Source organism: Heteronotia binoei, chromosome 2 (assembly GCF_032191835.1).
Source record: "Heteronotia binoei isolate CCM8104 ecotype False Entrance Well chromosome 2, APGP_CSIRO_Hbin_v1, whole genome shotgun sequence".
In the NCBI taxonomy this organism is placed as follows: domain Eukaryota; kingdom Metazoa; phylum Chordata; class Lepidosauria; order Squamata; family Gekkonidae; genus Heteronotia; species Heteronotia binoei.
In genome coordinates, this window is record NC_083224.1 from 169,906,882 (window position 1) to 169,934,118 (window position 27,237).

General features: G+C 46.4%; 1 protein-coding gene across 1 annotated transcript in view; it reads right to left on the reverse strand.

Annotated features, from left to right (window-relative positions):
- The window catches only part of LOC132567373 (adenylate cyclase type 10-like), a 94,534-nt gene that overhangs the window by 56,825 nt on the left and 10,472 nt on the right, over window positions 1–27,237 (reverse strand). The window contains exons 5-12 of the mRNA XM_060233047.1: window positions 25,399–25,604; window positions 24,961–25,060; window positions 19,333–19,421; window positions 17,278–17,469; window positions 15,608–15,729; window positions 9,106–9,182; window positions 6,728–6,917; window positions 2,670–2,725 (exon numbers count right to left, since the gene is read on the reverse strand). Coding sequence (XP_060089030.1) covers window positions 2,670–2,725; window positions 6,728–6,917; window positions 9,106–9,182; window positions 15,608–15,729; window positions 17,278–17,469; window positions 19,333–19,421; window positions 24,961–25,060; window positions 25,399–25,604 — 1,032 coding nt within the window. The remainder of the gene's footprint in view (window positions 1–2,669; window positions 2,726–6,727; window positions 6,918–9,105; window positions 9,183–15,607; window positions 15,730–17,277; window positions 17,470–19,332; window positions 19,422–24,960; window positions 25,061–25,398; window positions 25,605–27,237) is intronic.

Sequence of the window (27,237 nt, forward strand, 5' to 3'; positions counted from 1 at the left end):
TGAGCAGCAAGGATATATAATCTTCAGCACCCTTTTCAGTGTGAGTTACCCTAACTTAAGGTAGCCTTCTGGACTACCAATGATCAGACAAACCCTCCCTGGCCCAAACCTCAGTGCTACAATATTACTGTGTTTCACCTCTCCTAGCCTGCACAACAAAATATATGCCAAGAGGGTTCTAGACTCATCGCCGTCCTCCCTCCAACAAGCAACCGGGATTCAAATGATGCTGCCCCATCCCAAGGGGTTTCTCTTTCACCTAAGGTTACCAACCTCCAGGCGGTGACTGGAGATCTGGGATTACAACCAATGCTCCCTCTAAACTGTGGGGTCTTGTGAGCAAAAATTCTACTTTCTGAGCTACTGGCATTAAAGTTTGCAAGCTATTGGCATAAATTAGTTTGTTCTGGGGCCACTTCTCCTGAGCCAAGACTAAAATCTGTGAGCCAGAGGCTAAAAAACTGTGAGCTAGCTCACACTAACTCAGCTGAGAGGGGTCCAAATAGGCAGCCATGTTGGCCTGAAGTAGTAGAACAAAATAGGTGTCAATTGCACCTTTAAGACCAATTTAGTTTTATTCAGAACGTAAGCTTCAGCTGAGAGGGAACACTGATTACAACTGATCTCCAGGTGATACTGATCACCTGGAGAAAATAGCCACTTTGGAAGGTGGATTCTATGGCATTATGCCTATTGATGTCCCTCCCCAAATCCTGCCTCCCTCAGGCTCCACCATCATGTATTTCTCAGCCCAGAGTTGGCAGCCCTACTCTCACCAGTTCCTGCTAACTGCAAAATATAGGAGAGGTTGGATTAGGTAAACTCCCTTTGTTCTCAGTTTGCTTAACAATTTCTTTTATGTGTTTGGGTCTAACCAGGGTTGCCAACACATGGAAAGCAGAAATCTGGTGTGGGGGGAAGACTTAAAGAGGTCGCTGCCTTCCCCATACCCTGCCCTTCCCAGGCTCCATTCCTAGATCTCAAATTTCCCAACCCAGAGTTGGCAACCACTGTGCAGATCCACCATGCCCAGAGCCAAGTGTCTGTACCTTCAGCAAGGAGTGCAAGGTCTCGGCCAGGAGAGAAGCTGCTGCTACACTGGGAGCCAAGTGGATCGGGAATGCGATGATGGCCTAGTTTGGCCACTTCCTGCTCTTCCTTCCTCTTTCTCTCCTTCACGGGGCCAGCTGGCCCAGTGAGCAGACCCCCAGCAGCAGTGCTGGGACCAGAAGCTGTTTGCCACCTATGGTGCCTCCATGCCCTTCTTGCAACCTAGGCAATTGGCTACAGTAACCTAGTAGGCAGTCCACCTCTGCTGGGATCTCTCAATGCAAAGCATGTGCTCTACCACTAACACATGACCTCTCCCTTTTCCCCATATACAGATTCCCCTCTGAACATTACATGAATCGTTACACCTGAATGCAGACATAACTGCATTTGCCCAGTAACACTCCTTAAGTAAAATGTAGGGATTACCAGCATCTGCTTAGACATCACAGCCTAAAACAGCCACTGAGGCATAAAACCTATCATGGTTGCTGATACCCTTTTTTTTTTGTACTATCTCTCCACTCACCCAGTTTAGGGCCACCTTATGAATGAACCTCCAAGAAAGTACCTACTGACATCTATGAACATAAGTAGGGTTGCCAAGTCCAATTCAAGAAATATCTGGGGACTTTGGGGGTGGAGCCAGGAACAAGGGTGTGACAAGCATAATTGAACTCCAAGGGAGTTCTGGTCATCACATTTAAAGGGACAGCACACCTTTTTAAATGTCTTCCTTCCATAGGAAATAATGAAGGATAGGGGCACCTTCTTTTGGGGCTCATAGAACTGGATCCCCTGGTCCAATCGTTTTGAAACTTGGGGGGGGGGGGTACTTTGGGGAGAGGCACTATATACTATACTGAAAATTTGGTGCCTCTACCTCAAAAAACAGCTCCCCCAGAGCCCCCGAAACCTCCAGATCAATTCCTCATTATACCCTATGAGAATCGATCTCCACATAGGGAATAATGAAGTGCTCAGCAGACGTTTTCCCCACACACACACACCCCGTTTCTGGTGACTCTGAAGCGACAGATTGGCGTCTCTACTCACAAATTGCTGCCAACTTCTTCAAAGTAACACAGACACACCATCCCAAGAGGAAGCCTTTCAATTGGAGAATGAAGCCTCCAAAGGCACAGGGTCCTCTGGGGGCGGGGCTTCCCCCCGCCGGCTAGCTGACTGGGGGTGGGAAGGAGTCTGGGAAAGTGGAAGAACCCCCACTGGGACCTGGGGATTGGCAAGCCTAAACATAAGAGAGACCATGTTGGATCAGGCCTTTGGCCCATCCAACACTCTTTGACACACATTGGCCAAGCCCCAGCTGCCAGCAGGAGGTCCACCAATGGGGTCAAAACTCCAGAAGACCTCTCACTGTTGCCCCCCAAGCACCAAGAATACAGAACATCACTACTCCAGACATAGTGTTCCATCTATATCTTGTGGCTCTTAGCTACCGATGGACCCCTGTTCTGTATGTTTATCCAATCCCCTCTTGAAGTTGTCAATGCCTGTAGCTGCCATCACTTCTTAATTACTCCTTGGATGAAGAGCCTATGCCTTCCTGGCTCTTGTCTGAGTAAGTGCTCATTGTAAGAACCTAGTATTCCACTTACCCAGTAAAGGATAATTTTCAGATCTCTCCTTGGTCAGATATGCCTTGAACATCATTCTAAAAAGGGGGAACAAGACAAAGAAGGGTCAGTATACCCTAAAAGTTGAACAAGCAAATAATATCCATTCAAATATCTACGAGGAAAATAACTTTTATTGCTGTTACAGGGGAAGGGTGGGGGGAAACAACTTGGAATGAATGGGGCTTATTAGAAGTGAGCAGAGCTTCTACCCAGGGATTCTGGGAACCACAACTCTGTGCAGGGAAACTTCAGAAGAGTTCCACATTCTTTGGAGGAGAAAATACATAATTTGAAAAAAATAACATGAAAATTAAAACCCATCAATAATGCTCCATCAATAATGCTTCCAATGCAAGCTTGGAAGTAAACAATACTATTTGCCCTTAAGGGCATCATGTAGGCCTCAATGTTATTATGTAGAAACAGAACAAACTTTTGGAGGAAAAGCTCAGAAAATGAACATTTCTACAAAACTTATTTGTACAAAGTTTTCAAAAAGTTATACCCTAGGAATCCTTTTGGTCCTTAAGGTGCTGGTAGACTCAGATAATACACTCCCAAAAAGTAACTAAGGAGCAGCTATGCATTCAGAGATCCACATACCATTATTATACATAGTAAAGCTTCAGTTCTATATACACTTACTTGGGAGCCTCATTTAATTCAATGGCATTTGCTTTCAAGAAAGCATGTATAGCAACAGTATGCAAGTTTCACTGTAACTGGAGAGAAAACTAGCAAACCTGAAAGTATTCCACTCCATATCAGTAGATAATAGATCCTTGAAAATACTAGTTTAACTCAAGGTTATTTCCTATGCAGTGTCTAAAAGACTCATGGTCTGGGATTCAGTACTCTTGGATGGAATTCAGCAAAAGGCAGGTTTGCATGAATTGAAAACAAGATCATTTATTCTTTCTGTTCAGTTTGTAGCTTGATTGTATGCATGTATTCCCCCCCTCCAAATATTAATGTATTCTTCTTGGAGCAGAAGAGAAAGAAACATGAGGCAAAGCAAGAAGCAGAAGAATCTGAGTTGTTCCAAAGCTGTACCACCAAACTGCAGAAGCAACAGCTTTGGCACTGCATCATCCACCACTTTACGCTGCCATGGGATTTTGAAATAAGTTCATTTAGAATCCCATTTCTTTTAGAGCATATTAAACTACCTTGTTTTATCCAGCATAGCTGAAGACACAGAGGCAAGTGGGGGCAATTAAACTAAGTCACCAAGCTTAATAAGTTAGCTCTATTTGGTCTGACCATCTTCCACCAAGATTGCAGCTAAGTAATAATAAAAATACACAGCTGACCATCATCATACATTTTCAGTGTAATTTAATCATACTCTAAACATATATCAGCTCTGCCCATATCAATTAGCATAAAAACATATCTCCAGATGTCTTACTTGGGAGGCTTTCTGTGTCATTATCAAAAGAAAGGATCCCAACATTGTATTAAAAGAGTCTGAGCAGCCATTTTGTTCTTTCTTTAGAGAAGGGTGGCCAACGGTAGCTCTCCAGATGTTTTTGCCTACAACTCCCACCAGCCCCAGCCAGCATGGCCAATGGCTGGGGCTGATGGGAGTTGTAGGCAAAGAACATCTGGAGAGCTACCATTGACCACCCCTGCTTTAGAGTGTTGGACCAGGATCTGGGCGACCCAGGTTCAAATCCTCACTCTACCATCGCTGGGTGACTTTGGCCTAGTGATACCCTCTCAACCTAAGTGTCAAGCCCCGTTATTTTACCTAACCATAGCAGGCTGGACCAGTCTCCATTATTTACAACTTAGAAGGCATGCAGGCACTACCATCTGACAGCAGAATGTTTATGATACTGAAAGGGCCTGCTGTGTCTCAAGGATGTACTCCCCAAATTCACAGGCTTGCTTATCTTTTCACAGTATAGTGTGAGAATGCTTTTGTAGTAGAAAGATAATTATTGCTTTAACCTATGAACCTAAGATTCAAATGAAATACCTTTAGTAATGGTTTATGATACCCTATATATAGCAAGCATATAACCTTTTGTATCTCAGTATTTCCACTAACTCTGTTCGTGGAGCACCTTTGAAATCCTGAATAAACAAGTTTATTTGAAAGAAACAAAGGACTTCATTACTGGGAATCTTGGGGCTTGACACTAAGTTATCTCACACAGGGCTGCTGTGAGGATACATTGGAGGAGGAGGAGGAGAAGGAAGAGAAGGAGGAGATTGGATTTGTACCCCACCCTTTGCTAGCCAAAGGAGTTTCAGAGCGGCTTACAAATCTCCTTTCCCTTCCCTTCCCCACAACAGACACCCTGTGAAGTAGGTGCAGCTGAGAGAGCTCTCCCATAACTGCCCTTGAGCAGAATAGCCTTGAAAGAACTTGTGACTGACCCAAGGTCGCATCAGCAGGTTTATGTGGAGGAGTGGGGAATCAAACCCAGTTCTCCCAAATGTGAGTCCACACACCTAACCACTACACTAAACTGGCTCTCATATTGTAAGCCACTCTGAGTCCCATTGGGCAAAGGAGCAGAGGTATAAATAGAAAACATTTTTTGTTTGTTTTAGAAATGATATTTTGACCGTTAACATGACATGGCAATTCTTGTGCGACAAAGATTCCGCACTAGGCAAAAATCGTTGCTTCTGATCCTGAGCAAGGAGTATTCTAGCTGCAACTATTAAGTGTCTCAGATTATATAACTGTCCTCTAGTCTTCTTTCCAGAGCAGTCAGGGCTGGCCCTGCCACTAGGCAAACTAGGTAACTGCCCAGGGCACCAGCCTTCTGGGGGCACCAAATTGGGTGCCCCCATGTGACTTTGTGACGTTATCAGACTGGGAGGGGGGGGGGTCGCCAGAAGTTAGCATTGCCTAGGATGCCAAACAGTCTAGGGTCAGCCCTGAGAGCAGTAGATTCATAAATACACTCATGGTGATATCTCCATATTAATCTCTAATATTTCACCACTTATTTTATGAATTTGTCTCTAAAATATTCTAAGTGCTTGATATCCCACCATATATTCCTACAAGAGCTCCCTTGGTTCTTGCGTTGCCCACAGAGTCTAGAGTTCCCCACTAGGTAATACCATCTGTAGATTGTTCCCAAGCAGTTTCCTCTCATTCCAGCATTTCTAAGCATAAAGAAAAGTCTTTAAAAATTCTGTCCTACATATTTTAAGGGGTTTTTTTTTAAATTACACTTTTATTGGGAAGCTCATATGACCTCCTGTTCAGAGATTGGGTTGTCTAATAGCTGTTTGTGCTGGTTAGAAATCTGCTGAAATAGTTGTTCGAATTTAGAAAATCCTGGAGATGATTAAGATTTGGACTTCCTGATGAGTAAAGAAGTTTATACAAAGAGGACAAAATACCTACATTATCTTTAGAAGAGGGTTTTGAGTTAACTTTTTCTTTATTTCTTTTTCTTGCATGTCTTTTTATATCCCTCCTTTATTATCTGAATCAAGGTATAACCCTTAAGCAGCATACTTTAATAGTCAAGTGTTACCAGCTACTTTGTATCATACATAAGTTTCTTCAGTAGTTGACCGGTCTAAATATATCATGCGATCTTTTCACTGAGTGCTGATATTAAAAGAACATCAAATTAGCAAGATAAGAACATAAGAGAAGCCATGTTGGATCAGGCCAATGGTCCATCCAGTCCAACACTCTTACGTCACACAGTGGCCAAAAAAACCCAGGTGCCATCAGAAGGTCCATCAGTGGAGCCAGGACACTAGAAGCCCTTCAACTGCTGCCCCCCTCAAGCACCAAGCACCAGAATACAGAGCATCACTGCCCCAGATAGAGAGTTTCAACAATACATTGTGGCTAATAGCCACTGATGGCTCTCTGCTCCATAAGATTTTTGCCTTCTTTTCAGAACAGAATGTGAGGAGTGAAGTCTTCTGGCAGTTGAAGTTCCTTGACTCTATTTTCCTCTCAAGAATGTCCCTCACTGGGGTTTCAGCCAGCCCAAGGAATGTCCACTCTGATTTTTCCTTTCCCTGCTGTATGTGAAGGTAGCACTTACGTTTTCTCTGTGATACCAAGAAATTTATAGATTGTTCCAGGGTTCAGAATGCCTTTCATTGGAGTTAATGGGACCTCTTGAAAGAAATAGGGCGGCAACTTGGATTCAGAGTAGGTGACTGCATCACAGGTCACTAACCCGGAATAGTAAACCATTATCCGGGCAGCCAGGTTCACTTTGCTGCCAATTACTGTAAGAACATAAGAACATAAGAGAAGCCATGTTAGATCAGGCCAATGGCCCATCCAGTCCAACACTCTGTGTCACACAGTGGCAAAAATTTATATACATACATATATATACATATATATATATATATACACACACACACACACACACACACACACACACTGTGGCTAATAGCCACTGATGGACCTCTGCTCCATATGCTTGTGGACGCCACCACCTCCTGTGGCAGTGAATTCCACATGTTAATCACTATCATGGGAAGAGTGAGAGAGAGAGGATTAATTTGAGCCTATGTCTTCAATCAGACACTGACACATCTGAAAACTTCTTCACATTTATTTATTTATTTTTGTCCTGCTCCGCTCCCTGCTTGGTAGGGCTCAGGGCAGCTTCCAACAATTAAACACAATAAAATCAGCATCACAGTTAAAAAGGCCTAGGACCTGCCTACCTGAGGGACCATCTCTTCCCACACGTTCCCCAGAGAGTACTGAGATCAGGAACTCAAAATCTCCTTGTTGTCCCCGGGCCAAAGGAAGCCCGTTTGAAAACTACAAGGGATAGGGCCTTCTCTGTAATGGCCCCTTCCTGGTGGAACCAGCTGCCAGAAGAGGTAAGGGCCCTGCGGGACCTTGCTCAATTCCGCTGGGCCTGTAAGACAGTCCTCTTCCGGCTGGCTCACAACTAACCGGCACTGAAACTTGAACTGAGTGTAGTTTGTAAGATCGCTGTATGTTTTTAATGTTTTAAGTATATAACCGTGAGAAATGTCTAGATTTTAACTATGTAAATTGTGAAATGTTTAAACTTTTATGCTTAATTTTATACTCTTATGTTAGTTTTTATATGTTGTAAGCCGCCCTTGGGGATTATTGGACCAAACCAAGCCATGTGGTAGCCTCCGTGGGGCCCAGCAGCGCTGTGCAGCAACCTCTCCAGGGCCAGGCAGGGACCACAGGGCCCAGATGTACTGTGCGGCAGCCTCCCTGGCTGGCTGGCTGGCTGGCCAGAATTGCTGCAGGGCGTGGAAAAGTTCCTGTCACAGTTCAGTTTGCACTTGATTATCCCAGATGGTGTGGCCTAATATGCTAATGAGTGTGTGACCTAATATGAGAATATTAGGAGATGTGGTCTAATATCCTACTGAGTTCCTGCTGAGCTTTTTTTACAAAAAAGCCCTGGACCTAGGCATTTGTCTAGGGCGGCGGGCCAGGGGTGTGTTTGTGTGTGTGTGCCAGATTAGGCTCTCCCCACAATTATTTGCATTAATTTTGCTGGCCTGAATCATTCTTCCTCAGTGGAGCACTGTTTTTTAAGTTGATATTTTTTTATGGCCCGTGAATGATGTTATATCCATATGGCCCTTGGCAGAAAAAAGGTTCCCCACCCCTGCCATAGGGTATAATGGCTAATTGATTTGTGGGTATCTGGTGCTCTGGGGAGCTGTTTTTTGAGGCAGATGCACCAAATTTTCAGCATAGTATCTGGTGCCTCTCCTCAAACCCCACCCCCCAAGTTTCAAAAAGATTGGACCAGGGGGTCCAATTCTATGAGCCCCTAAAGAAGATGCCCCCATCCTCCATTATTTCCAATGGAAGAAAGGCATTTGAAAGGAGCATGGTCCCTTTAAATGTGATGGCCATAACTCCCTTCAGAGTTCAATCATGCTTGTCACAACCTTGGTCCTCCACCCCCAAAGTCCCCAGATATTTCTTGAGTCAGAACTGGGAACCTTACTGTCATACCTATCAGTTGGCGCCATGACAAAGATAGATAACAAAATGGGTAGGCAGTACAGCAAAAGTCATGGCCCAACAATGGAGAGGCCAGGTCATCTTTTAGTTGCCACAGTCTTCAACCATACGCCCAGTGGAACATCTTGGTCTTACAGGCCCTGCAGAACTAAGCCAAGTCCGAGTTTCACTAGACAAAGAGTTCCACCAGGTTGTGGCCAGAGCCAAAAAGGCCCTGGTCCTAGTCGAGAATAGCCAGATGATTCTGGGGCTAGGGATTACAAATAAGTTGTTACTAGATGAGTGTAATGCCCTCTGGGGGGGTGTATAGGGAGAGGTAGTCCTTGGAGGAGTAGTTGTAGGAGTGGGGTGGGGGGGGACTGATGTTTCCCTTGTAGCACCCAAATGCTAAAAGATGGAGCGTGGCCAGTTACCAGTGGTTCACATTGCCTGTACCTGTATATTCGTGTCTCACACGATGACCAACTACTCCACAGAACACTGGCCCACTGGTGATCCCAACGGAGACAAGCCTACAACACAAGGAGAGGAACATGAAGTCAATAGGCCAAAGGAAAGATCTAGATACCTCTTTCAGCCTTGGAATGTCTCAGTATTCTCCTTCTATCCAGTGCCTAAAGAACAAAGCTAGGAACAAATATAAAGACATAAAACAGATGGACAAATTGTGTCGTGACATGCAAGCATAGAAATGCCTAAGCCTGTGGGACTGTTCAGGATTTACCATCCTAAGAATCCCATATACTTTTCACTAAGACCTTGGATGAGCCAGCCAAGTGAATCCACCCAAAAGATAGCTTTAAAAAATATATTTAAATTTTATTTTGTAAGCTTTATGTGGACCCTGCTAGGGAGAAAAGCAGTAACAGAAGAAACATCAGGGTGGAACTATAAACACTATTCTATCAAAACATTTATTACAAGAAAATAATGGAGCAGAAAATGCATAAATACACAAACTTGAAGTATCAAGTTGCTTTTCCCAGAATGCCACAGAATCCCTGGGATACAGGGATTTTTTTTTGAGCAGAAACACTCAGGAATGCAGTTCCGGCTGGCTTGGTGTCAGGGGGTGTGGTCTAATATGCAAATAAGTTTCTGCTGGGCTTTTTCTACAAAAAAAGCCCTGCTGAGACATATCCAGCTTGCTATGCCTCTCTACCTGGCTCCTCTTCCCTTGCCACAGCCATTGCTCAAAGACCTTTCTCTACTGCTTGCATCCAAGTCCCAGTGTCATGGGTGCTGGGGACCCTTCAGAGGAAGTTGAGTCTGATGAGGAAACTGTGCCCCTGCCACCTGCACCAGTGCCCCTGCCTCCTGCTGGAGAAGATCCCAGCCCCCCTGCCTCGCCCTCTCGGGTGGCTCGTGTGCGTGACCGCCTCCGGCAGGACCTCAGGGATCGGAGGAGGGCGGCACGCTCACAAGCAAGACGCTCCCTGAGCCCTGAGTTCTGAGAGGATTCTGGCCCTTCTAAGAGCAAGGATGCTTGAGTGGTAACAGGATCCTGGCTGCCTCCCTGAGCCAGCAATTAGCCCAAACGGGCAACAGCCAGCAGAGGGCTATATAGCTGTGGGCTTTGGGAGGAAGCTTTGTGGAAGCAACTAGTCATCTCCCTGACATTCTAGCATCCACTCCGGCTTGACTTTGGTTCCTGACTCCCTGACTTTGGCTTTGGACTTCTGGACTCCCTGACCTCGGCTTCTGGACCTCAGACCTGCGATACTTCTACAGTGATTCGGATTTGGCGCCTCGGACCCTCCTGCTTACTGGCTACAGACCTCGGACTGCCTCTGGACTTTGCCTGACCCGGCCCCAGCCGTGACAGATTGCTTCCACCGACAAACACCCACTCCACAGGATGGATGCTGAAGCAAGTGAAACCACAGAACTACTGGCTGCGCTCCAAGCCCAGGTACAGCAGCTAACACAGGCAGTAGTGCACTTGCAGCAACAACCTGCGGCCAGTGCTCCAGCCAAGTGCCCAGTTCCCCCACCTGACAGATTTGGGGGTGCCGTCGAAGAATTTCCTGCCTTCCTAGCACAGTGTCGGCTGTACTTTGAACTGAGAGCACGGGACTTCCTCAATGACAAAACCAAGGTGTGTTTCGTCATCAGTCTGTTAAAGGGGCAGGCGGCCAAATGGGCCACACCCTTACTGGTCGCGTCCTCTCCCCTACTGACTGATTACCAGGGGTTTGAGGCCCACCTGTCTGCTGCTTTCTCAAACCCAGTCCAAGCAGCCACAGCCAACCGGAAGATCAGGGCACTGAAACAAGGCAACTCCTCGGTGGCTCAATATGCCACTGAATTCAAGCTCCTGACCCAGGACTTGGCGTGGAATGAGGCTGCCCAGATGGACCAGTTTACTGAGGGGTTGGCAGAGGAGGTCCTGGATGAACTGGCCAGGGTGGAGCAGCCACCCACGCTCCAAGAACTTATCACCCTCTGCCTCCGCATTGATGGCCGCCTGGAAAGTCGCCGCCAAGCCAAGACCAGAGGGCGCCAGCTCCCTGCGCCGTGCTACCTGGCTCCTCGCCCGTCCCCAGCTAGTACCAGCACCAAGGATGAGCCTATGCAGCTTGGAGCTGCTCGACCCCGCCTGACCCCAGAGGAAAAGACCAGACGCCGCACGCAGAATCTGTGCCTCTACTGCGGCACGGCAGGCCACTATGCCTCTGGCTGCCCTGCTAAGCATCGGATACCTGGACCTTCGCTGCCACCGCCGCCAAAAGGGCAGCCCCAGGCATAAGTGGACCCCCCAGCCTGGGGCGACTAGCTGGGTCCTCCGAACAGCGGGCTGATACCCCAGGGCCATTCCTGCTACCAGTCAAACTCCGTCTGCCTGACGAACGCTGGCTGTTCGTGTATGCCATGCTGGACTCGGGAGCGGCCCACTGTTTTATAGATGCCGCCTTTGTGAAGCAGCACCAGATCCCCGTGCAGACAAAAGGGATTCCGTCGCTGGTGGAGGCTATTGACGGGCGCCTCCTCCGTTCTGGCCCCGTCACCCAGGAGACCTGTCCCATCACCTTCCACGTCCAGCAGCACCAAGAACAGCTGCGGTTTGATGTCGCCCGCATGCCTCGCTTCCCGCTGATTCTAGGCCTTTCCTGGCTGAAGCTGCACAACCCCATCGTGGACTGGGCCCAGCAGGAACTACGCTTCCGAGACCCATGCCCCCATCTGACTCCTCCCACCACTCTAGCAGCTGGCATCCCGAGTGGTGGTCCTCAGCTCCCTCAGAAGTATGTGGACTTTGCTGATGTCTTCGAAGAGACAGGAGCTGATCAGCTTCCCCCTCACCGGCCCTACGACTGTGCCATTGATTTGGTACCTGGGGCACCACTCCCGGTGGGGCGTCTGTACCCAATGTCGGAGCCGGAGTTGGCAGCTCTGCGAGACTTCCTGGACAAGAACCTGAAACGCGGATTCATCCGACCCTCAACCTCTCCCCTATCTGCTCCAGTGCTCTTCGTGAAGAAGAAAAGTGGGGAGCTCCGGCTGTGCAATGACTACCGGGCCCTGAACAAGATCACCATCCGCGACCGGTACCCTCTACCACTGATCCCTGAACTCTTGGATCGCCTAAAGGGGGCCCAAATCTACACCAAGCTGGACCTCCGTGGAGCGTACAATTTGGTGCGCATACGGCCCGGAGACGAATGGAAGACCGCGTTTGGGACCCGATACGGGCAGTACGAGCACCTGGTAATGCCCTTCGGACTGACCAATGCCCCCGCTGTCTTCCAGAGGTTCATGAATGACATATTCCGGGACCTGCTCGACCGCTTCGCGATCATATACCTGGATGACATCCTAATTTACTCCCGCAATCCTGCCCAGCACGCCGAGCACGTCCGCCAGGTCCTGCAGCGCCTACGAGCCCATGGTCTCTACGCCAAGCTGGAGAAGTGCGACTTCGACCTGCGCTCCGTCGAGTTCCTTGGGCACATCGTGTCACCGCAGGGGATCCTCATGGACCCGAAAAAAGTAGAAGCGGTCCTGACCTGGCAGGCTCCTCAGAATCGCAAAGACCTGCAGCGGTTCCTCGGTTTTGCCAACTACTATCGGCAATTCATCCCAGCCTATGCATCCCTGACCACACCCCTGACTCAACTACTCCGCCCCAAAGAACCCTTCCACTGGTCCCCAGAGGCCGATAACGCCTTCTCCACCCTGAAGACTCGCTTTGCCACCGGGCCACTCCTGAGATACCCCGACCCCCAGCTTCCCTTTACGGTGGAAGCTGATGCCTCCAACGTGGCCCTGGGAGCAGTGCTGTCCCAGCGCGAGGAGCCGTCCCAGCCACTACAGCCCTGCGCCTATTACTCGCGGCAGCTCACTGCCGCAGAGAGGAACTATACCATCTGGGAGAGGGAGTTGCTCGCGATCAAGGCGGCGTTTGAGGTTTGGCGACATTACCTCGAAGGGGCTCGCCACCCTGTTCAAGTGCTCACCGATCACCGGAACTTGGAACACCTCCAGACCACCCGCCGTCTCAACCAGCGCCAGATCCGGTGGTCCCTATTCTTCTCTCGCTTCGACTTCCGGATCTCCTACATCCCCCATACCCAGAACCGGAAAGCAGACGCGCTCTCCCGGAAACCGGAATACGCCCCTGCCTCAACTGAGACCGCGCCCGCTGCTCCAATCCTGCCGCCCTCAGTATTTGCAGCCACCTCCACTTCACCAGCACTCGTGGAGGACATTCGGGCTAGCCAGGCCAATGATCCCTGGGTCCAGCAACACCTCCAGGCTCTCCAAGATGACCCAACAGGGGAGTTCACGACTCGAGGCGGCCTCTTGCTACACCGCGAACGCCTCTATGTGCCGCCCGGGCCCTTGCGGGCAGAAGTGCTACGCCTGACCCACGACTCGTTACCCGCCGGGCACTTTGGACAGCATAAGACCACCCACTTGCTGACAAGGGAATTCTGGTGGCCACGAGTTCGCGCTGATGTTGCCCGCTATGTCAGCTCCTGTGACGTCTGCCGACGGGCCAAAGACATCCCAGCCAAACCCTCAGGGTTGCTGCAGCCCTTGCCCACATCTTCAGGACCCTGGGATACCATCTCGATGGACTTCATCACGGAACTTCCACGCTCCAAGGGTCAGACTTGTATCTGGGTGGTCGTCGACCTATTTACCAAGATGGCCCACTTTGTTCCGTGCCCGAAACTCCCCACAGCTCAGGAGACGGCCCAGCTTTACCTGCAACACATCTTTCGTCTGCATGGACTCCCAGCCCATCTGATCTCCGATCGGGGCCCTCAGTTCTCCTCTCGGTTCTGGCAAGCCCTCCATTCCAGCCTGGGTACTCGAGTGCACCTGTCCTCGGCCTACCACCCACAGACAGATGGCCAGACAGAGCGCACCAATGCCACGCTAGAGCAATATCTCCGCTGTTACACCTGTTACCAGCAGGATGACTGGACCACTCTATTGCCCCTAGCGGAGTTTGCATACAACAACGCGGTCCATTCATCCACCCAAATGACCCCGTTTGCTGCAACCTACGGGTACCACCCTCGGTTCTTCCCAGCGATCCTACCACCCACGAATGTCCCCGCCGTCGATGCCTACCTGCAAGAACTCCGTGCCAGCCAAGACTTGCTCCGAGAGCAGCTACAGCAAGCCAAGGAGGCATATAAACGGGCTGCGGACCGAAAGAGGCAAGAAGGCCCTCCAGTGCAGCCGGGGGATCAGGTGTGGCTCTCAACTCGCTACCTGCGCCGGCCTGGTCGGTCTCACAAGCTGGATGCACGGTTCATTGGACCCTACCCCGTCGTTGAACAAATAAACCCCGTCGCCTTCAGGCTCCAGTTGCCACCCCACCTCCGCATTCACCCCGTGTTTCATCGCTCCCTCCTTGTTCCGGCTGCACCCCCTGACCCAGCTCGGACTCCTTCCCCACCGCCGCCACCACCAGTGTTGGTGGATGACGAGGAAGAATATGAGGTGCGCCAGATCCTGGACTCCCGGTACCATCGTGGAGGCCTCCAGTACCTGGTGGACTGGGAGGGATACGGCCCAGAAGACCGGTCTTGGGAGCCCGAGGACAATCTTCATGCCCCGGACTTGGTGCACCAGTTCCACAACGACCACCCCGACCTTCCAGGTCCCTCGACGGAGGGGGGCCCTGGGGGGGGGGATAGTGTCATGGGTGCTGGGGACCCTTCAGAGGAAGTTGAGTCTGATGAGGAAACTGTGCCCCTGCCACCTGCACCAGTGCCCCTGCCTCCTGCTGGAGAAGATCCCAGCCCCCCTGCCTCGCCCTCTCGGGTGGCTCGTGTGCGTGACCGCCTCCGGCAGGACCTCAGGGATCGGAGGAGGGCGGCACGCTCACAAGCAAGACGCTCCCTGAGCCCTGAGTTCTGAGAGGATTCTGGCCCTTCTAAGAGCAAGGATGCTTGAGTGGTAACAGGATCCTGGCTGCCTCCCTGAGCCAGCAATTAGCCCAAACGGGCAACAGCCAGCAGAGGGCTATATAGCTGTGGGCTTTGGGAGGAAGCTTTGTGGAAGCAACTAGTCATCTCCCTGACATTCTAGCATCCACTCCGGCTTGACTTTGGTTCCTGACTCCCTGACTTTGGCTTTGGACTTCTGGACTCCCTGACCTCGGCTTCTGGACCTCAGACCTGCGATACTTCTACAGTGATTCGGATTTGGCGCCTCGGACCCTCCTGCTTACTGGCTACAGACCTCGGACTGCCTCTGGACTTTGCCTGACCCGGCCCCAGCCGTGACACCCAGCTTTCATTTTTCTTCACAATACCAGGCATGCTCAGCTGGGAACTAGACCACAGGCAGTCATTGCAAGTGTAAAGCAAACAGGACTAGCAACCATTTCTGGTGCTGCAGCAGGAGGTGGATCTCTGCAAGTCACCCTAGCCACACTAGATATACCTCATTGGCATCACTACCCTCAGTCACTTACTTTACTTTCATGAGTGACGTGGAACAAAAGCCGTGGATCTTATGGGCACAATCCAGAGCATGCGCGCTCTCATCCGCTTGCTTGTCTCCAGGGAGACCAAAAACGCAAAGGAAAGTACAGCCCTTTGGGGAGGGGGAAGAAAGGAATGTCAAAAAAGGGTTGATTCAAAAAGCAGCTATGTAATGATTACAAAAGGCATGTTCACAAACTACTGGCAATAGGGATCCTCTTTGAAAAAGGATGATTAAAAAGACTATTCCTGTTTTGGGTTTCCATTGCATTTGTGATAGCCAACCTTTAAGAAGTCCTGCCAGAGAAGTATTAATCCACAATACTATGAGTATGTCAGTCATGTATATAAGATGAACATGCATCTGGTTGAATTCAGCGTGTTTCAAACGTGAACAAGTTGGTATTGAATTAATAATTTATACTTTTTCTTATTTCTCTGGTACTTCAATGTTATCCTTGTTTATTTCCAAAGTTAGGTTTAGTGTAATTAATACAAGTAAACAAAAGTCCCATTTACTAAAAAAAGTGCTGATTAAGAGAAAGTTTTAGCTTGATGAATGCTATTAAAACTAAGATTAGAAATCAGCTAGATACAGATCACCTGGAGAACTTAATCAGAATTAAACTGTCTAATGGGAATAATATTAATATTGACAGTGTAAATTTCTGGAAACCAGAGAAAGGAAGAATATTTTTGTAATGAAATTTGACTTGATTCTGTTTTCACTAATAATGTTTAAATCACTTTTAAAATACAGTTTAAAAGAATTCATTCTGAGATTTTTACAAGGTTATGGTAATAATCTAAAAACTAATTTATGAGATGTAGGCTCACACAACTTTGATGCTAGTAACTCATGAAATAGAATTTTTCCTCACAACACTCCACAGTTTAGAGGAATGCTGATGTTTCTCCTTAACTTGTAATGCAGCCCTGTACATTCACGTGTTTCTCAGTGCCTCACACTGTCTAGGCAAGGGACAATAATATTACTGTTTACACTGAGGAGATGGAAAACAAAGGTTTAAGATACTTACATGGGAGTTTTGGCCTCAAGTTGGACCAGGGCTGTCCAAATATGACTTGCATTCCTCAAAGCTAGAAGGCAGCTGCAGGGAAACTTATTTTCCAAGTGCTGCAGGGTGTGATTTGAACTAGGACTATTTTCCTAACCCAAAACACTATTTGTCCCATTGTGGGGCTGTAGGTATCAGGTGAAAAAGAAGCATACCCTCGGCTATCTGCAGAGCTGGAATGTGAACTCAGCTCTTCCAGGGCAAAGCACATCTCTCAACTCACAGAACCATGCTGTCAATAAATCATTATCAATATTGTTAAATAGTATTTTAGTTACACAAATTAGCTCTCTTACACTTGTTTATTTTGATCTTTTGCTCTGGATTTTGACATAATTTGGCTCTTTGATTGTAAAAGGTTGTTCACCTCTCTTCTAACTTGTGCTGCCCAAATGTACCATTCTGCTTTTCTCAGGAATTACATCACACCACACTAGCACAAAACATTAGACTAGTTTTCAGGGTCCTGCAAGCAAGTAATGACTGGTAGAACTGGAACTAGTGACACATCTCTTTGGAATAGCCACAAAAAATTGCTGCTGTCCCAAGGAATCAAATCAACCCATGATCAGAAGGCTCACTTTGTCAAACATGAAGACTTTGTTGATCTTGCCTCTGAAGGGGCGTAATGTGTCTGTGATATAAATGCTGGCATCCTGAATAGCCTTGGACAGGTGGAGAGTATTGGCGCTTTCTTCAAACTGAAGGTTCACGAAGACTATGGTAACTGGACGAAGTTCTGACAAGTACTCCAGCGGCTGGTCATCATCAATCTGAAAAACAGGGTCATCTCTGTTCACATTCAGTGATCTCGGAGACAAGGAAATTTTTAACACCAAAATGCTGCTGCTTTCACAAATGGTACAGAAACTCTTGTAAAAGCTGCATTACTTGCTTTTGGACTGCAGGTAAGCTATAATGCAGAAAGTACCATCGCAAAGAGGATCAACAGGAAAATGTACCTCGATTGAATTTACATATGAACAGGTGTGGAATTCTATCAGGAGCTCCTTTGCATATTAGGCCACACCCCCTGATATAGCCAATCCTCCAAGAGCTTAAAAAAAAGAGCCTTGTAAGCTCTTGGAGGTTTGGCTACAGCAGGTGTGTGTGGCCTAATATGCAAAGGAGCTCCTGCAAGAATTCTACCCCTGCTGCTAACTGGGTAGCCTCAATGTTTTCCATTGGTATTTGTCTCAAGCAGGGTACAGAACAGTGTCGTGCCTGTGCAGTAGCTACTTGCATGACAGGATAACGACAAAGTTATGTCTTAGTAAATAAGTAACAAAGCAGGTTGCAGCCACTTTTGCTCAGTTTGCAAAGAAAATTGAACTGATTAACATGCATACTGGAAGTCTCCCAACCATGTATGGATCTTTCCGATACATGTGAATGCCATGTTAGTTGAACAGGAAAAATGTGTATGCTGTAAAGATGGGCACAAACGAAACCACGAAGCAAAATTTGTGATGAATTTCGTAGTTCACAAATAAAAGTTCATGACGGGTTCACTACAGTGAATTTTTACAGTGGTTCATGGTGGTTCGTGGATGGAGCAAAAAACCAAAAAAACAATTGCGCACTGCAGGAAGAAGAAAGAGCTGCAGGGCAGGAAGTGCCTCCCTGCTGTGCAACTGTTTTTCACTCTGTGTTCTGCATCCCTTTTAAAGTTTATAGGGACTGTGGAAGACAGCCTGAAAGAGCAGCGGGGTAGGGAGTGCCTTCCTGCCACAGAGCTTTTCTTCATACAGTCTTCTTCAGTCCCTTAAAATTTAAAGAGACTTCAGAAGACAGCCTGAAAACACTGTCAGGTGGGGGAGGCACCTCCCTCTGCACAGCTGTTTTTTTTGCACTGTTTTGCAGCCCTTTTAAACTTTAAAGGGACTGCACAAGACGGCCCAAAACAACTGAGCAGCAGGGAGCAAGCTGCTCCCCACCACTCAGCTGCTTTTTGGGCTTTCTGCAACCCCTTTTTAAAGAGACTGTGGTCTCCTTCAACGGATTTGCAGGGCCACAAACTACACAAACTGGTTCACTTCATGAATGAGCCTCCCTGTTTGGTTCAGTTCATGGTTCAGCCAAGAATCATGCATCTTGAATTGTATTTTCCCAGTGAATGCTTATCCTTAGTATGCTGCATGTGCATGTGTGATTCAACCACTGGACTTTCAGAGATTTGGGTTGTGCATGCCATACACACATGCAAAATACATGTATTCTTTTGCATGGATATCATGGTACCTGTACATACTGGAAGTACTGCAGTTAGAGTGCAGTCCCAATTTGCATGGTTGCCAGGTTTTTAACGACTTGAGTTTGATCCCCAGCAGATGCTGGGTTTTCAGGTAGCCGGCTCGAGGCTGACTCAGCCTTCCATCCTTCCAAGGTCGGTAAAATGAGTCCCCAGCTTGCTGGGGGGGAAATGTAGATGACTGGGGAAAGCAATGGCAAACCATCTCGTAAAAAAAAGTCTGCCGTGAAAACGTTGTGAAAGCAAAGTCACCCCAGAGTCAGAAACGACTGGTGCTTGCACAGGGGATGTTTCCTTTGTCCTTTCCAGGTTTTTAATATTGAAGACAGCTATCATGTTACAGCAATCAGAAAACCATCAGTAATTCAGGCTCTCATTGAAGTACCTTCTTCAAGACATTCCTTGTTACAAATTTTCGCAGTCTTTTCTCAAGTTCTGCATCTGGAGCCAGTACCGAGGCTTTTCTCAGCACCTCTGGGGAGGAAAGGAAGAAAATTTTGATAAGAAAATTAAATGCAGTAGGCAAAGTCCTCCAGGAATGAAGTTCTCTCATAGCTTTTTGCCTGGCATTTGTTAGGCGAGTATGTTGTTGACCAGGACTGATGGGCAATTAAACTGCAATGTTTGCATCAAAAAAATTAATCTCATGGAAAACTGGCACTAAGCTCATTATGAGATATGTTCAAATTTTACAGACAAATAAAATACAAAGAATAATCCTATTCTCTGTGCCTGCTTGGAGTGGGTGACTCCATTTTCCCGGGCCCTATGCAAGAATGGAGCATGGGAGTCCTCTCTCTCTCTTATAAACCAGAGCTTGCAATAAACCCAAGTGCCAACTTTGCTGCCACATACACCCAGACAACACAATCACTGGACCTAACAGCATTAACTATACCGTCTCAGGCTCATTCACTTGCTCATCTTCCAACATTATATATGCCATTAAATGCCAACAATGCCCTTCAGTTCTCTACATAGGGCAAGCAGGACAAACCCTCTGCCAAAGGATAAATGGACACAAATCTGACATCAGGAATTACAGGACTGAGAAACCTGTGGGGGAACACTTTAACCTTCCAAAGCATTCAGTGGGTGACCTCAAAGTAGCTGTTTAACTGCAAAGGAACTTCAAGAACAGAATGGAGAGAGAAACTGCTGAATATTATGAAACTTGGAACAAACACCTCCCCAGGACTGAACAGGGATATTGGTTTTTCATCTCCATACCATACCATACCATCCCAAGAATACAGTATACTTTAAAACCAACAGTAACACTATAGAATATAATAAAACCTTAAAAAAAACAGCAAAAGTTAAATGACATAAAATAGCTGTGGGCTATGCATGAGTAAAAGCCTCTCTGATTTGGATCGCAACCTGTAAAAAGCAAGCAACGTGAGTAGTGACAAAGTTCTGTTTTCCGTGGAGTAAAAAGCGAACCTTGGCATTGTCAGAAAGGCCTTGATGGTCAGAGAGCAGAGCATCTAAGTATCTTGTTCGTGGACTGCTATAGAAAGGGCAGTCCAGAAGAACATGAGGGACCGTTTCGATGACTCCTTGGCTACAAGGGCATCGTCTAAGATTGAGGGGGATTCTGTGGTATCTTCCGGAGAGGATGGCCGATGGTAGTGCATTAAATCTAGCCAGCATAAGTGCTCTTCTTTGGTGAGGATCAGTTAAAAAGAGGAAATAGGGAGCTAAAAGCCCAGGAGTCTGGGATAAACCCAGATAGCTTGGGGAGCAAGTTTTCCGAGCTGCCTCAGTTAGACGTTGCAACTGGATATCTAGTAGTCTGCGTTTGATGGATTGAAATACCGCAGGAGCAGAGGATAGATAAAATGCATCCAAGGAAATTCCTATGGATGTGATTTTCTTTTGGATCAGGGTCAACCATATGGATGCATGATGGTCCATCAGCATCAAAAAGGTGAAAGAATTCTTATCAGAGTTAAATAAAAGGCGCAGCCAAAACTTAAAGGTCAAAAGCCAGGCGCGAGTTTCCAGCATTACAGATGCTAAACCCACTCTCAGAACTTCAAGAACAGAATGGAGAGGGAAATTGCTGAATTACAAACTATTATGAAACTTGGTACAAACACCTCCCCAGGACTGAACAGAGATGTTGTTTTGTTTTTTTATCTCATTACATTTGCTAAACCCACTTTCACCAAGTATGGCGACATATTCACAGTATTCCAATGTATTTCTCTTTTAGGATAGTGTGTCGGTAAAATGAGTACCCAGTTTGCTGGGGGGAAAGTGTAAATGACTGGGGAAGGCAATGGCAAACCACCCGGTAAAAAGTCTGCTGTGAAAGCAATGACACCCCAGAGTCGAAAACGACTGGTGCTTGCACAGGGGACTATCTTTACCTTTTTATCAGAATAATGCTTTTGTATTGACATACTCAAACAAGGGATATTGGCTGTTTATCTCATTACATACACGAAACCCATCTTCCACTGTAGTTTAATGTATTTTTTCCTAATGGCAAAACTAGAATGATGTATATATTTATGTTACATGTTAAGGGGAAAAAATGCCCCCATTGTCACCCATGTTTATTAGCAATAGAATAATTAACAGGCATTCTCACATTCTGACATGTTACTGTTTTATGGTTTCCCACGCTAAAGCAACCCAGATCAAAGGTATTCTGAATTTGATAATTTTACTATTCTGCTATTGGATTTTAACTTTGTACCACTTTGCATTCCAAACCCCACCAGCTATATGTGGCTCTGCTTACTATACCTCATTCCTCGTCTGAAGAAGTGTGCATGCACACGAAAGCTTACGTTCTGAATAAAACTAAGTTGGTCTTAAAGGTGCAATAGACTCCTATTTTGTTCTACCGCTTCAGACCAACATGGCTGCCTACTTGGATCTATCTTATAAATTGAGATAGGGGTACAGAAAAGAAGGCGGGGAAATTATAAGTATTGTATCTATTATTTGTTCATTTTAAGGACAAATAGCATCAGAATAAGCATAAAACATGCATTGGGAGATACCTAATATTCAGTAATTTCTACATACTATGCTTTTTACTAAAACCTAACATTTATTATTGTATTGTTAGCATTCATTATTTCTTGCTGTAACAGGTTTCTTTATTTAAAGTGAAACCTGAACTAAATATATCCTAATATATATAAATTCAAATTTGACTGTGATACAGTTATCATGGTCTAATTTGAATTTGAGAGTATTTTTAAAAACATTTTAAAGATGTAAAAAGATAATAAAGTTTATATGTTCATCACAGCTAACTTTTGTAATCTTAAGTGTATAATTATGTCATAAAATATAACATAGTTTCAAAATTATTTATGCAATTATAATATTGTCTGTAACAACCTAAAGTATATTAATACAGCTGTATTCATGCTGATGCTAATTTTATACTAATTGAGATAACAGAAAGCATTTCATCTTTACTTATAATAAGCATGGCAATTTCCTAATTTTTTTTTCAAATTCTTTGACCAGCCTTTGCTTTATATAGTTGGTTATTTCGGCCATAATAGCATATTCTGCCATTTTATTTCTCCAGTTTTTGTTGTTTGGAAACTCCTCAGCTTTCCATTTGGTTGCCCATATTATTCTGGCTGCTGTCAGCATGTATTTGAACATGGCAACTAAGCATTTTGTATTGGGGTATACAAGAGAGCAGCAGCTTCACTGCGCAAATTTGAGGGACGGTCATTTTTGGAAGAAGTCATTGAATACTAAAGGAATAGATGCTGTCCCCTCTTTAAGGGATTGTGGCTGCAAACCACCACCCCCCTCTTGTCCCCAGTGCCTCATTACATGATAACCTTAGGTTGAATGGTGCTGCATTTCTACAACGAAACATCCACTCTCAAGATGCCTTTTTGCTTCCTTAGACATATTTAAATTCCTTTGGAGGATCAATGTCTATGTCACTCAGCAGCAGAAATTTCAAACCTTCCTTATCTTATTAGGTAAGTGATGCTAACTCAAGTTTGGGTATCCTGCAAGTGCTTCTGAAAAATTTCCCACTTCCCTACTCCACAAGGGTGTGAAGCATGCCGACATTTCCCCACAGTCCATTTATTGCCCAGAACTTATGAGCACATATTTAAAAGTATCTTTCTTTCTGCATAGGACTTTACAGTGGCAGCTGTAAAACCCTTTGACTGGGTTTTACAATGTCTCATACAGACTGTCCAACTCCAAAAGGGAGCACCATTCCTCCCCCCCACCCACCCACCATCTAAAGATGGAACCTGGGAAGTGTGAGAGTTGAAGAAAGCATGCCTTTCAGTGTTGTGAATGTCCTTTTTTGTCTTTTTTCTTTTCTTTTCTGGAACTGGTGGTCGTTGCAGTCATTCGCTTCAACACATATACATAGTGAAATTATTGGGAAAAGCTTGAGAAAAAAGAACTATAATCAAATAAGGCTTTGAGGAAATTCCTATGCACAGCACCATAGCCTGGTAATGAACATCTTTGGTCTAAGATACCTTGTTTTTTTCTACTTTTTAAGCTTCTTGGGATACACACTGCAAGTTCAGATGGTGGGGACAAAGGCAAAGGCTACACTTGCTCCCTCAAATGACAGACAATGCTGAAGGCCGGTAGGGGGAAAAACGGGGATATTGCTTGCACTGCCTGGAGCACAAACAGCACTGCAGACTAGGAGTGGTAGTTGCAAATGCTACCCCTTCCATCCCCCAAAAGCCAGGCAGGAATTTCTCAATAATTTATGCAGTGGCACTGTAACCAGTAAAACACACAGAGACATGGAAAGAAATAGATAACTGCTAATGGAAAGTGTTATGTATGTGAATCTAAGTGCTACCAAATGGGTTTTCTGCCTGGCTCATTGGAGCCTGAAGGACTGAGCTTGGGGACCTAGGAACAATGGGCAGTAGGATCCAAATCCCTACTGTCCTACTCCAATCATGGGCCCCCTGCTGGTTTGAATGACCCAAGTACGTGCTAGCGCGGGAACCCAGTGTTGTATATAGTTGACCCATTGGACCCCGTTAGGCAGTTCAGTTAGTGCAGCCACCTACCACGCTGTATTCAATACAGAGCTTGTTATCACTACCACCTCGCCTCTTCAATGTCTAGAACCCACTATATTATAGAAAAGTCAGAAGCTAATGAGATGGTTATCATCAGGGCTTTCTTTGTAGAAAAAGTCCAGCAGGAACTCATTTGCATATTAGGCCACACCCCCTGACATCGCCATTGTTTCACATAGGGCTTCTTGTGGGTAAAGCTCAGCAGGACTTCATTTGCATATTAGGCCACTCCCCCTGGCACCAAGCCAGCCAGAACTGCGTTCCTATGCATTCCTGCTCAAAAAAAGCCCTGATTATCATAGATGTTACTGCATTTTTCAAAACGGAGGAGTCTAGGTAGAAAGACGACGTCACTACAATTCCCATTTTACAGCTAAGTGGGTGACAGAAAGGATACGCCCAGAGCCAGTTCTAACTCTCATTCCATCAAATTATACCAAGCATGGGGTTGTTTTGTAGAAAAATAGATGGTGGAGCTCATCCAGGAATTGTTATGCAGCTGTACCTACTATTCAGTGGACAAGGTAGGAAGGAGGAGATGGAACTATCAAAAAGGTTCAGGAGCTGCACTCCATCAAATACATGATGGCACGTACCACTCCACTGAACGGAGTCTGAAGCCTTCCCCTGGCCTAAGGAGACTTCCTTCAGCATAAGTGGCTCTTCCTTCAGTAGTTGGAGAAAGTCTCCGTAAACTTCAGGAACTCCAGCCAAAGGGAGGATGTGTGGACATCTGCATTTCAAGCACAGACAACCCAGAATATACAGCGAGGCCTGAGAGGAACTTGACTGAACAGGGATACTGGCTTAAGGACAGTAGTCTGTAACTTGTTTCAGAGTTGAACTAGCAGTTGTGAACAAGAAAACAATATGTGATAGGGAGTGAGGTGCCTGCAATCAAAGAACATAGAAACCACCTATTTGCCAGAATTGTTGGCAATAGGACTTACCCATGCCGTCACAGATGTGATTGTCAGCCAGATGACTTGCACATCTCTCATAGAACCCATCTTCATCAAACTCTTTAGAGCTGCTCCTGAGGTATTTAACCTGAAAGTGAAAGGAATCAGTGCCATTCAGTGGCATTCCCTCCAATCCCTTTTATCTAGGCCTATCTCTTCAAAGTACAAATCATGACACACCCAGTGCATCAAGCAAACTGTATTGTGTGTGTCTCCCCCCGCCTTCTCCTGTGTTCCCATATTCTGGTCTCCTCAGGACAGGTGGGATCTCATGCTGGCTACAGTTACTTCCATTGGTACTTTGAACTCAGCCATGTTCTTATCACAGATTCTGTCATACTCTTTTAAAAGTTTGATCCAGAAGTGAAACACAATCATCCCAGCGGGGAGTGCTTCCCACAACAGTCCGCAACACCATGTGCTCACCTTGACAGCTCGTTCATTAGGAATCTTTTGGATCTCAACGAGTTTCCGGTGACAGAGCTCCCAGCCATTTGGCGACAGAATAATTTCACCTGGTTGTGCTAGGTTCTGAGCCAATCGCACTTCATCCACTGCCCGGCCAATTACCAGGAAATATTGGTGCCTGTTATCTCCAACAACAACTTTTGACATGTGGCCTGCAGATACTCCTGGGCAAGACAGGAAACATAATCCCTGTGGAAACTGAGCGCCTCATAAGAATCTTTTTAAAAAGTATCTGCTCTAACATGTGCCTTCAAACCACACCCTGAGCTCGAAGGCCCTTTGGACATGAGCAGGTCTGCCCTTTATGTTTTCCTCCTCTCTGACTTTTAATTGATATTCAACTACCCTCAGAGTTCCATGGTTCTAGACAATGTTCGGTCCTCCTCAGACCATTTAGGGGGTGAGAATCTTCCCTTTTTAAAGAATTTACAAAGCAATATTTTTCTGTAAACTTGGTAAATTCCCCAAACATATGCGGCAGATGGAGCAAATTTACTGCTATATTGATAGATTCTCAACTATCATTTACTATTAGAAGGAATGAGAGGCTCAGTTGGCCCCGCAGCTAGAAATTTTTAAGTTGGGGGGGTCTTTTAAATTCCTTGGGGGCACTTGTTATTTTAATTAAAATTAACTTAATTAACTCAGAGATTCTCCAGGCTACTGCTGCATGTCGCATATGCATCATCCTAGACTTTGCAAACAGTGCATCAATCACTTCCCTCTTTTAGAAAGGGTGGCTGTCCCCCCCATTAGAACTATCCAGCCTCCTCCCCCATTTTCCATCCACCAACTAGGTTGCTGAAATTAGGATGCTGCGGCCAGCTCTCTCCCACCCACAATGGGTCTCTTGCTGTCAGGTGTGAGGCAAAAAGCCCTGGGGGGAGCTCCAGCCCTTCTGCCTCCCCTCCTCCCTCTCTTCTCAGCACTTCGTGAGGACCAGCACAAAGAAGCAAATGAAATAAATGTGGCAAAGCTACTGTGAAAGTTAAGTCTGCTGGGTCCTCCCCCCACCACCACCTCCGGCTGACTTCCTTCAGCAAAAAACTCCTTTCTGGGATGCCTCCTCCTCTGCAGTCTGGAGGAGAATAGTTGGGAAAAGAATTAACTGCCTTCCAAGAATGGATCTCTGAACAACATTCAAGAGATGATTGGTTGAGCGATCCATCTACCACCCTGCCCCATCCATGCTTCCAAATGTAAAATCTCCTCCAAACATCAAGCCCCAAACAAAATGCAAAAACACCAAGGTAACCCAAAGAGTGATTAACACATGGAATTCACTGCCACAGGAGGTGGTGGCAGCAACAAACATAGGTGGCTTCAAGAGGGGATTGGATAAACATGTGGGGCAGAGGTCCATCAGTGGCTATTAGCCACAAGGTATAGATGGAACTCTTTGTCTGGGGCCAGTGATGCTCTGTACTCTTGGTGCTTGGGGAAGGGCAACCGTAGGAGGGCTTCTAGTGGATCTCCTGATAGCATCTGGGTTTTTGTCCACTGTGACAGAGTGTTGGACTGGATGGGCCAGTGGCCTGATCCAACATGGCTTCTCTTATGTTCTTACCCTTACCAAAACTTTTCTCCTTTGTCTACATAAGTTGTTTCAAGGGCTTCCCCCTGCTCCCTCAATAGCTTCTTCTCTCTAAAGAAAGCCCAAAGTGGCAAGTGCGTGGTTCCCCCCTCCCCAAATTTTGGGTGCAAAGGAAGGTTAGCCTTGTGAGCAAGAGGCACTGAGAGAAAGCAAGCAGGGCTATTGTGTGGAACACTTTGGAAATGGGGTGGCAGGCACTGAAG